We start from the raw sequence: 12,424 nt of genomic DNA on the forward strand, positions 1-12,424 counted from the left end.
GTTTATCCCTATTCATGTTGTCTATGTCGAAACCCAATCACTACTACCAAGTACGTCACCTGGCTTTATAATCTTGTTTTTTTCTTGACTCAGAAAGATCTTTCTTTCTCAAGGCTTAGGGTTGGGTATTGCGTGGGCTTGTGTATATTCCTACCATGGCTGTCATCTCCCATCACTTCCGACGGAGACGTACACTGGTTATGACGTTCGTTGCCACAGGTTCACCGCTGGGTGCTATCATCCATCCGATTATGCTCAATAACCTCCTCAACGGCCCTCTTGGTTTTGCTAATGGCGTCCGTGTAAGCGCAGGGTTGATCAGCTTATTTCTCTTGACTGCATGTCTATGCATGCGAACTCGCCTTGATCCGCCGGCGACACCAGTGAACTATATTGCGGTAGCTAGAAAATGCATTTATGATGTGCCGTGCATGCTCCTGATAGCAGGGTGAGAGACCTGCTACGTACCTTCTCTCGAATTCCTCTAACTAGCCATCCTGTAGGACCTTTCTTCTCCAGACCGGCTTCTACTATCCGTTATTCTTCTTCCAGCTCGACTCCATCAAGCACGGTATCAGCGGTCAAATTTCGTTTTACTCTGTGAGTCCAGCACATACGCAAGTCATTCATCTACTTACAAAAATCTAGTTAGTGGATTTTAATGGGTCCAATTGCTTGGGACGATTCACGTCAGGGTTTATTGCGTCATTCACGGGGTTCTGAATTTAACCATAGTGCGTCAATCTCGTGTGGTGTGCTCATTTTGGGCATGATTGGGCTGAATAACTGGCCATCGTTTATGTGCTTTGGCATGCTTTATGGCTATCTTTCAGGCTGAGTAAGTATTTTTATTCTAGCTATCATCGGTATGGATGTTGCAGATGAGTTTATGATTGCATGTAGACGTTGCGATGGCGCCTCCACTCGTAGCTACTCTAACGCCCCGACCTGTCTGAGCTTGGGTAAGTGATCATTATGTTTGAGCGTACGAACCATCTGACCTGAATCATAGCGCACGGATGGGCATCTGTCTCTTTGCTGCTGGTGAATATTATCATTACTATTACTTTCATGTTAGTCAAACTTGTCACGATCACTATAGGATTCGGAGGTTTGATCGGTGAGTCCAATGGTATTGGTTCTTTTTTCGGATTCTGATTCTCTATCCAGGGGCACCTATATCTGGCGCTCTGCTAACATCTAATTATACCTGGTGGATACCGGGTCTGTTCTCCGGGGTGAGTCGACCGTTATTATCATTTGCTCTAGAGTTCACGTCGAGTAAATTAAATCAACCACATGACAGACTGTTTCACTGGCTGCTGCCATGATGTTTATCATCATGCGATATATGTTTCTCAAAAGGCAGCGCGTCCCAGGTAAGTCTTGATCTAATTCATGGCTACTAGATCGAAGACTTATTCCTCTTCTTGTACTTGGCCAACGACACTGGGTGTAATCGGCCCTTTTCACTAGGTACATTACAGGATGCAGTCTTGGAATATATTCTGCGTCGTTTAATTGCCACCAGGATGATAAAAGAACAGACTATGCAACTTCTTTCAATCGGATTCCGATACGCGAGAAGAGGAGGAAACCTGAAGCGATTTGCTGGATGTGGTTTTTTTGTACCTCTGATCGACGGTCTCTTCAATCTAGTATGAATTTTCCCCTATGCTCGCCTCCTGTTTCTCTAGTTTTAGATCCCGGATTAGCACAAACTATTTGAGAAGCTTTTTGCTCGCTGGTACTAGATATCATGCACTAGAGCATCGCAGTCGCCAGAACATAGAGACTGGGATCCGACTGACGGTGAACGCATGATGTCCGATGTTGTCACCATCCACCAGGCCAGTGTAACACAAAGCGGCAAATTTGGAGACGAGAAAAGATCAATTGAACAGTGATCAACCAAGGAGCAGGCCTCATACTGTGAATTTGGGGATAGGCTGGGTGTACGCGATGAGGTCAAATTCATAACCTCAGGTAGTGGTTGTGAAGATGGACTCGTCCTCTTCGACGAGTTCTTGAAGGACGGTGGTTGTGACCTTCCTCTGGAGGCAAAATAAGATCATGAACAGTGTAACTACAGCGAACTTACTGTCCATTCGCGTTCACCATGTGGATCTCTCAGGACAGCCTAAAGCTTCGAATTAGTTACATGTAGCATGAATCGAATCATCGACTGGATATTTGCGCTACTAGTAATCCCATCAGTGGCACAAATATCAAGTCAATACTGATTCTTTATCCTCAGTGAAGGGTACAAAGCAAGGGAGAACGAATGATTTCATCGGATACAAGCGCAGCAGGGATGGAGTACGAGGAATGCAGTGGGTGAGGATGATGCCTCGCTAGACGACCATTAAGAATCCTTGGCATTCAAAAAATAAAATCTCGTACCTAGAACGTGTGCCGCTCCTTTGTCCAATTGTCCTCCAAACTGAGTTTCAAAGTCGGGTAAATCGGATATCCAGTGCAACAAAGTCGGAGAATCGACTGCTTCTATTCGTCAGAAGGTTGTCAGAAGGCACCCTTGATTTCTTGACAAGAAGTCCGCAACCCACCCTAAAACGAATTGCGCGAGGCTGATGGTAGAACAGGTGTCAGTGAAGTCAAATGTACACTCCACCAAGAGATGCAAGATAGGTTGATTTTGGACTTACCATGCGACCTTGCTTGCTTGGCACGTCGAAGGTGATCGGGAATCGGATTAAGGATGGAGCATTTTCAAACATCTCGAGTTTCAAATTCATCGTCTGCGCAGACAACATACGAACAGTAAAGATCTTACTATTTATCTTCAGCAGCATGGATCCGCGGCTCACCAACCAATCGTGTCTGTTGCGAGTGATGTGGAGGCATTCAATATTCAGTTGCTGGTCAATCGAAAGAGTACCGAATGCGGATCAACCAAAGTAGTAGAAAGTGAATGTGGATTACGCACATAACAATCCTTCTCGATTTCCTCTGGCGAGTGCCCATACACCACCCTTCTCGTGGTCGGACTCCTCGAGGCCTCCGCTTGGTAAAATTATGATGAACGACACGCGTCAAGTTGGGGTAAGACACGAGTATCGGTACGGCCGCACTATTCATCTGTTCGATGCCGACCCGACGGATCGCACTCCACTTATTGTCATCTCAAGTTTGCATTTTATTGCTAGTTTCATTATATTCATACCGCCGGAAGTTCTGGCACTCGGATTGATGGCGTTGACGATGATGCATCGATTGCACTGGGCGAGATAGTAGAAAGAGAGCTGTATATAGCTAATGACATAAGACATATCATGCAAAAAAAATATGCCACGAATAAGAAAATCGGTAGAACTCACGAGATGCTACGGAAGACTGGATAGAGTTCCAGCGTCTTTGGCAGTGCCAGGAACTTACAAAAAACCTCCGCTGCGCCCACTACCGAAACGCTCTCCAAGTCCTTTGGCATCCCGAAGCATCTTCTGCCTCTGTTTATCATCCATAAGCCGTCCACCTAGAGACATGTCACGTTCATGATCCCATATGACCGAGGGTTCGCTCTGTTTGTGCGTCTCTTCCTCTTTTTCTCGTTCTATGTGTGACTCAACAAGGGCTGAACCACGAGCCTTGCGCTGGCAAATAACGCGTCAAGTTACATTTCCAATAGATGAACAATCGAAGGATACGTACTGTGTGCTCTTCGACTCCTCTGCGGATCTCCTCATCCCGTCGTCGTCGCTTGGCTGTTTCAGGTGAGTCATCTTCTGGCGGTGCATTTGCTGCACGTCGTTTCCGTCCAGCAACTTCATCAGCAAGGCGTTGTTGTTTTTCCGCGGGTGTCTCAGTCCAAAGGGAGGATCCAGAATTGTCTCGCGATGGTGCAGCGCTACGTGCGAACTGACGAGGCCTGGCTTTCGTCGGGTCAAGTGCTATATGACTTTGATAAGTACGCAACTTAGAGAGAGTCGCGTCTTAAATAAAACGTACACGCCAATAAGTCGCCGTTTTTTGGGGGTACAAGCATCCACTCTTCCCGCTGAAGCTTTTTCGGTTTGCTTGCCTCTTCCTGAAGCTTCCTTCTCCTTTCCTCCCTCTCTAAGAACTCTTCCACGCCCGACTTTTCTTCTATGCGCGAAGCGTAAATTGCAGGAAGCGGTTGGGGCCCAACATCTAAATCCGAGTCGTCATCGTAAGGAGCTTGCGAGCCAGGTAATGATGGTCCTACGTATTGGCGTTTTGGAGGCGCTATATTCGATTCGCTCTTTGACGGCAACGAAGGCCCAGCTGCGCGGGAGGCAGCAAGGTCGGGTGGAAGAGCTGGTGTGTAATCGTCGTCTTCATCAGAATCCTCGGCGGATGCGACGGTTGGAAGGAAGTGTGCTGGGATTTGTGGGCCTATGGAAGACATTTGGGAGTAGCGCACCGGGTGATTTCATTTGCAGCTCCCTGCTTATGTAATCGTAAGGCAGAACGTTTTCTGTTTGGAATGAACCCACTGCCCAGGCTGTATGACACTGGCCTCCGATCGTTGCTTTTTATTCGCACAGTTATGTTATTCCACTACAAAAGCAAACTTTCGTGATATCTCGTTGTAGGTTGTTGCAACGGAAGTGAGAAACGAAAGTCTATTATTGGAAGTTGAATAGCTTTCATCTGTAAACTCAAGTCCCAGCTTTGGAAACAACACTCACAGGCTCAGGTTCAGACACAGGTATGCGACAGACACAGGGTCTGTACCTTCGTCTCCTTCACCTCCTCACCACAAGATCAGGGCTCCACTCCCCCGCGCGCCTTTGTACGAAACATCACTTCTAGGCGCTCTACATATACCTGGATTTGTTTTCAATGTCAGGTGAGCATGCCATTAAATTTTTATCAACTTTCTGCTTATTAGCAATCGTAGACATATTACGTGGAATGATAGGAAATCGACCCGCAGGATTTGAGTTTTACGGTGTCATTCGCGAGGTGCTGAGGCCCTGAGTACTTATAAGGTCCGTGACAACGTTTGGTACTCTGCGTTCTATCATGCTGAGGTGCCTTGAAGCAGTCAAATATGTTTGACCGGTCGACCCTTGATTGGCATGTTACTGTATCATGGTGCTGTTGCTAAAGGCAGGCCTGATGAGTCAACTAGTCACGCTTGACCCTGATTGGAATTGTTATATATTCTGCTTACCAGGCACGGCGCCGTGCTCGATACTAGCACCTTCATTCGACTCTCTCTTAAACATGGATTCACAAACCTTCATCCATCTCTCAACCATCCTCCAGTCCCAGAATGTAAGTGACTGATATTCGTTGACATCTTCGTTTCACTCATCTATAATCTTGGCACTGGCAGTATTTTTTCGGTGCTGTCATTTCGACCATAATAATCTCTCATAGCTAACAGGGTTCGCGCTAGCATCACTAGTGGCCTCTTGGGTGCGTGCTCTTGCCGTTCGTCCAGTCGTCATTCATGACATCTCGTCACAGGTCTACGATTGTTTCCTAACCTTGGACCAGGAGGTGATTTCATCTTTGCGAGATATGATAGCATGTCTATCGATAGGCTAATTGTTGTGTATAGGTATCTTTGATTCATTGGCCACGGTGGAGCAAAGGAAGTATTCTTTATATCATGGCGAGATACATGCCAGCCTTGATGCTCTCTGTGCACTTATGCAGTGAGTCCAAATCGCATGCTCTATCATCAACTTGCAGCTAATAAGGATACTGAAGTGAACTATCTCCCGAATGAAAAAATTGTGGTGAGCATCAGTCGGAAACAATGTCACGTGCCATCCTGAGGATTCGCCGATGTAGACTTGTAAAATTCTACAGTCAATGTGGTATTGTAAGTATTGTAACAATAGTTTGCCAGTCCCGCCTCAAGTTTGTCCCTCAGGTGCTGCTGCATTGTGCGTGGCTGGTGCAGAAGGTATTCCAATGTTTATAGTGCATTCACGCAGAATACTCATAGGATCTCCAGGTATCTTCATCCTTCGTACCTATGCATTGTGGGGACAAAATAAATCCATTCTGGGCCTTATGTTGTCGACGGTACTGGTGCGCATACAGTTGCGTTCCCGCATTCTGTACTCTGACGTACCTCACTTCAGTGCCTGGGGATCTTGAACATGGTAATAACACTGAAGGTTTGGAAGCAGTCGAGACGTGAGTGTCTTGAAGAAGAGCCACATGTAAATCGCTCAGTGTAGACGACAGTCCACCTATCAGACACAGGTGGCGGTTGTTACTCATTATCCTACAACACGAAGGCTGCATATAATTGGTCACTTCTAGCAGCATTAGAGCTTGGTGAGATCACGAAGCCATAAATGTAGTCGAGTGCTCACTTTTTTGCCTTAGAGATCATGGTACTCACCATGATTCGTGTATATTGGGCATACCGCGAAAGAAGGTGTCTGCTGCTCGATATCCTTTTACAACACAACATATTTTACTTTGGAGCTGGGCTAAGTAAGTAGTACCTTCATGACTGTCAAAACGGAATTAATTTTTCAATCCTAGTACTATCGGTGCTCAACGTTTTAACCATTCAATGGCTACCGGTGTGTAGAAACCCGAATCCAACTCGATGTCGGCTGGGGGTCCTGATACTTTTTTTACGCAGTTGAACTCCTCAAATATGTTTGCAACATTTCAAATCGTCATGCATACGATCCTCGTTACTCGGATGCACCTACAGCTTTGCAATACCGTTCGCGACTCCCCTGATCCCGGAACCACATCACATTCTCAATTGACAAATATTGAACTTCAGACGCGTTCGCATTTGAATGCATGATGATTCGATGGAACTTGTGCATTTCATTTTCATTCAGACTTTTTTTCTGTTGTGTTGCGACGAATCCAAGCTGTTGTTGGGCCATCAGGAAAAAGTGACGGATACAGGGTAGTATATAGTGCTTGCTAGGCTAACGAGTAAGAGGTGCATAACATTGCTGGAGTTTACGAACGAGGTTTCTCAGTCGAAAATTACCAGACGTCTCAGAATACGCTTATCGCTTCCGTCAGATTTGCATATTAGGAGCACCATCACTGAAATTCCCCAACTCGGATAAGGGCTGATAATGACTGACCAGGATGCACAAGGTTGCAAAAGGTGCACCAGGCGTATCAGTGTGCGGAAGGCGGGGGAAACAACTTATAAGATCTGGTTGAGAAACTCAATTGAAGATAAGATGGCGGAAGTTGGGTAAGTAACTCGTACCTTAGCGCAGATTTTGAGCTTAGAAGCATTGATATGCCAATACTACTTATATGTTCTGATCTGGTGATGAATTCTGATAAGACCATTTCATTTCGGTATTGCATTACATGGTATGAGCAGACAGTAAAAGTACATCTAAGAGCGGAACATGCACCAAAGCTTCTGAAGGAGACTCGGTATGACAACGACAACAAGAGGATGATTAGACAGCAGCTTGAATGCGAACTGCGAATGAGAAGTGGGATGACGACAAGAGTGAAACATGCAACGAGTGGACAGCAGCTTGAATGTTGCAAATGAGACAGACAGACAGACAGACGAGAAAGACACATCCTGAGTGAGAAAAATCAGTGTCGACAATGAGACGAACCATACACCAGCACCCGCTGAAGGTACAACAATTCAGATGGTGAGTCTGAACAATGTTGGGTCTTGCAGAACCTAGCTGCTATTCGACCCTAAAGGGTTTCTGGACCAGGCTCAAGGCTCAGAGAAGAGGAAATATGATAGAAACTGCTGAAGACTCAGACTCATACTGGTAACTGGTGAAAAGGTAACTTTCTTATGTAAGCTACAAAAGTGCAAACATAACACTAAGGTAAAAACAGTCTCTGCAAGCCCAGCCAGAAATGAATCCCTACACCGCATCTACCCCTTCTGAATAAGGCTTGCTATCTGCATGGGTTGCAGAGTTATGACTCAAACACGCTCTCATAGTCTACACATCGCCAATGACAACCTCCAGGGTGCCAGTTGCTGTTATCGATGCCAGGACTGGATGCTTCCAGTTTCGCTAACCTCTCGGTAACACAAAAATCTCATCTGGACTTCCAGTGCAAATGAACTGATGTTTGGCTTTACCAGAGGGCCCATCTTCGAATCGCTGCTCACATCAGTCATAAAGTACACTGACACCAGGAGACCTCACCTTCGAATGTACCCAACGACTACCTTTCCTGTACTTGACTACCGCTCGTGGAGACGCAGCCATGGCTTCCACATTGACAAAGGCAGCTGCCATGAAATCGATTCTGAAACCGGTAACGACTTTGAAGGGTCATGGAGAGTTGATTCAATTCATATCCTACTTTCCTGATGGCCAGCGAATGGTCAGCAGATCTGATGATAAGACCACTTGGCAATGGGATCTGAAGACGCGCACTCAGCCTTCCAGCGCTAACCACAAGAACAATTATGCACATGACATGATGTAAGACCAGCAGAGGCGGCCACCAGGTGCGGCTGGGTTGGTATGTAAATGATACCCGGTATTGTGCATTGTAAGTTCCTACACAAATGATCAGCTATAGTTATAACTTATAAATGTGAAAAATTGTACCTATTGCACAAGACGTCGGACGCAGACACGTCGAGATAGGCATAGGCATGCACAAGCACACAGAAATGAGCAAAGATGCTTGTCAGCAATGTACGTACATGGATAAACGAAAACTTAGACGCACCTAGATTGCGCTAGTCTAGGATGGTTAACACCCATGTTCGGAAGCTCGTTGGCTCCCTCTTCAGGTACTGTGAGCTGCGCAGAGTTCTTGTTACGTCGACTGTTGGTCAGCGTAGTGGGAACTAGGATAGGTCTTCTCAGCGACGAGTCGAGTGACTCTACTGAAGCTAAGCGTGGTCTGGCCTTGACGGAACGTCAAGGATTCCTCCGGCGATCTCGGTAAGACGGCGCTCGTCGAGATGCAGGTCTAGCGGATACGTGCAGAGGCGTATGGGAGCGACTCTGAAGTGCGGTCTCACACAAGGAAGCGGTTAAGCTTAGATGAGCAAGTTCTTGGTAGAACCTAGTAGATTAAAGTGAAGTTCAATCTACAACAATGTGCCTACTTATACATAAGGTATGTAGGTGTTCAAGCTCAGTCTGTAATCTATAGTATATCGTACATCTAAGATAACCAGACATGAGGTTAGATAAAGTACATGAGGCTTAGCCTCTGATCATACATGCAGCGCCAAGTGCAGCTGCGCAATCAACAGGAGGCGCGTAGAAGCGCTCCGGATCTTCATGAAGCGACATGCTGTATACATGCGCTGATCTAGGGTGTCCATGAGGCGTACTGCCTCCATGGAGCAGGTACAAGGCCGTCTAGGCCAGGGACGGGGTCATAGCATCAGGCGGGGTCATAGCGCCATGAGGCGGGGTCGTAGCGGTCCAGACCGCTGTCTTTCTAGGCGCAGGCGGCGCACCGCCGCGCGGGGAGTCTAGCAGAGCGGGGGCAGGTGGAGGGAGAGCTGGGGCTCTAGCAGGTGTTACAGATCCCTGTAACATTACCCCGTTACTAAGGTTGAAGTCACCGGCTTCAATAACTACGTCCAAGGGCTGGGAGGACGGTGCGGGTGTCGAGGGAGTTTCAGGCGTCAAGGGTATCGGCGTCGCGGGCATAGGGGAAGGTGGAATGGGAAAGGCGAGCGCGAGGTCGGCGAGTGCTTTGTGATTCTGCTCCCAGTCTAGGAGAGCTTCGAAGAACTTCTCCTCATCTGAAAACTCTTGGAGCACTATGCGTCCATTGAGTCCAGGGCAGTGGATCGATAGATGATCCGGTCCAATCTCGCTGCAGATGCAGCAGACGTGATCTGGGCACTGTCTAAAAGTGTGCCCGTATCCTCCGCAACGTTTACAAAGCGTGCGGGTTCTATCCATCGCGGCCGCTCTCTTCTTTCTTGGCAGCGGGCGTATGGGTCTAGTTTCTTCTTCGGCGTGTGGCTTTGACATAACCGTCCTAACCGCGAGGTTCACAAGGTCGGGGAAGTCGAGCGGTAGGAGGTGAAGCGCCATAGCGCGAATTCTTTTCTGAAGGTGGAGCATGGCGAGCGTCCGAGATCCTTCATCTAGGTCTATACGAAGTGCGGCGTCTTCTAGCAACTTCGTGGTCTTTATAATCTGCACGGCGAGGGAAGTGGTCGCGGCAGTGGCTGCACTCATGTCACCGAGGATGTTGTCGATCTCTCGGGAGTACGCGGGGGTGAGGATGGCGGTTTCGCTAAACGCGCTGTTCTCAATCGTGCTGACGATTCGTCCGTAGTCGGAGTCTTTCAGCGTCACAGTGGTAGGGGTTTCGGTAGGAGTCGTCATGATGATGGGAGTTTCTGGGGAATGTTAACCGTAGGGAGAGTGTCTTTATATGTTCCTCCAGGTTGTTTCCAAGCTCCGCTTAAGTCAGACTTATCTTTCGTTATTCCTATCAGAGTTCAATCATCGAGGGCGTGTCGCTCCTCGGTTCTAATCTATGCATCAGAGGGTGATAATCATTGCCATGATGGGTGGGCGCGTTCCGTTATCTTTTGTTTGGTCAAGTCTACGGTCGGCGGATCTAGAGGATCTAGCGGGCTTGCAGGAGTTTCCGAAAGGTTCGCCTCGTGATAGTTTAAGCGTCTTTCCGGACGATCAGGGGGAAGGTAAGGGCCGTGAGGCTTGCAGGAGTTTCTCTGGGGATTCCCTCGTCTTCATCGTCTTCTGGATCTTTTGTTAAAGTCGGATCTTCGAAGAGTGGTCTAGTTTAAGCGTCGTTTCGGACGTGCGGTGTCTTAACCTTTTGTTAATACGCGAGGTCGTGGACAGGGTATCCAAGCATAGGGGGCCGGAGGGTGTCCGGGGTCGTCCAGCGAGGAAGATAGTTTAATGTCGTTTCAGACAGTCTTAGTTTAATGTCTTTCCGGACAATCGCGCAGTTTATAGTCGTGCTGGACTCGGACCTAGTTTATAGTCGTAGCGGACTTGGGTCTAGTTTAGCGTCATAGTGGACGTGTCGGCGAGAATCGAAAGGGGTAGAGACCTATTAGATCGAGAAAAGTGTGGAAAAGGTAAAAGCAATGATGAATTTACCCCGTCACTAGGACGTTGATCTACCACGATTAACGAAATTAAAAGTCCAATTCGAGTTCTCCGCAGTCAGGGTCGTCAGAAGGAGAGGCGAAAATGAAATCGCCGATCGTCCGAATATATGAGGATCCGGGGTTGTCTTCTTCGTCAGAATCGGAGTCGGACTCATTAGAGTCCTCATCAACCAATAAGGTTGGGTCAGGAAGCGCGGGGGGCGTCAGAGGACGCGCATTCAAGCGCTGGATCACCATGTCGAAATAGCTTTCGACTGGGTTCTGGTTGGGGTCAACCGACGACATTTGTACATCGGTTGCTAGGGGTGTCGCGGGGCTTACAGCATGGCCCGGTTCAGTGTCTTCGCTGTCGGACATAGGCATGTCTTGGTGACAGAGAGGGATGGGTTCTTCGTGGTCGAACCGCAGTTTCTTGGCTGCCGGTCGATCTGCCGCGAAGGTGGCTCTTCCTTTTCCGAGAACAGATACTGGCTCTCCGGAAAACATAAACTTCGTCTGAGTTTTCTCTGGTTCAGGGGCCAGTCTAGGGTGCTTGGCAGGGGGTGCTTCTGCGGTAGCGATAGCGCGTCCTTTGCCAAGGACAGACGCAGGTTCTGCCGAGAATGTTAATTTCGGCTCAGAGGCGACGGAAGGCCTCTTCTTTTCATTATGAGTCGGGAAGGGATTCTTCGGGACTGGTGGGGGCGCCAAAGACGTAGAAGTCTTGGCGGCTTGGTTCCTCACAGCTTCTTCGGGCTGTGGTGCGGTCTGCTGCGGCTGAGAGGTTGCGGCAGTCTGGGGTGTGGGTCCTTCTTCGGGGATTTCCACAATTGTGACATAGGGCATGGCAGCCGGTGTCGGTGCTAGTTTATACTCTTTTCGGAGTTTCTTCTTCGTCTGAGAGCGGTCAGCGACTCGCTTATCTTTCTTCTGGAAGAGAGGCGTCAGGCCGTTCTTCTTCCGTTCGGTGTCTATATCCCGTTCCATGTCTCTGGATTCGGGGGTGGCGGCGAGGGTCAGGGTGGATGCCGTCCAATCTATGCAAGGGTTGTTGGCGATTAGCCATGGTTGCCCAAGCAGGAATTTATCTGAGTATGACAACTCAGCGAGGTAAAACCGAACAGGAGTTACCCGTTCATCAATTTTGACCGTGAGGGTGCAATATCGGGAGATAGGCCCTCCGGCCGTAGTAGATCCGTCCGCGTTAGTTACCGTGATTGGCTTCTTCAGCGGGTGCGAGGAGATGCGGTGCTTCTTGCAATAATCCTTATGGATGAAGGATCGGCAGGCACCCGAGTCAACGACCATAGAAGTCGTTATCGGTGCTTCTCTTCTTTCTGAAATCAAGGTTACAGGAACCCGGAATTCGCGTTTCTTACCGATGGTCTTAAT

At 48.1% G+C, this 12,424-nt stretch overlaps 1 protein-coding gene across 1 annotated transcript; it reads right to left on the bottom strand.

Moving 5' to 3' along the window:
• Positions 1 to 9,305: 9,305 nt before the first annotated feature.
• Positions 9,306 to 10,292, bottom strand: F5147DRAFT_659915 (uncharacterized protein; the record flags this gene model as incomplete). The annotated part of the gene is made up of 1 exon (XM_041434636.1): positions 9,306 to 10,292. The coding sequence occupies one exon, from the start codon at positions 10,290 to 10,292 to the stop codon at positions 9,306 to 9,308; it is 987 nt and encodes a 328-aa protein (XP_041284483.1).
• Between the last annotated feature and the right edge of the window lie 2,132 nt (positions 10,293 to 12,424).

Source organism: Suillus discolor (assembly GCF_016758755.1).
Source record: "Suillus discolor strain FC423 chromosome Unknown F5147scaffold_231, whole genome shotgun sequence".
In the NCBI taxonomy this organism is placed as follows: Eukaryota; Fungi; Basidiomycota; class Agaricomycetes; order Boletales; family Suillaceae; genus Suillus; species Suillus discolor.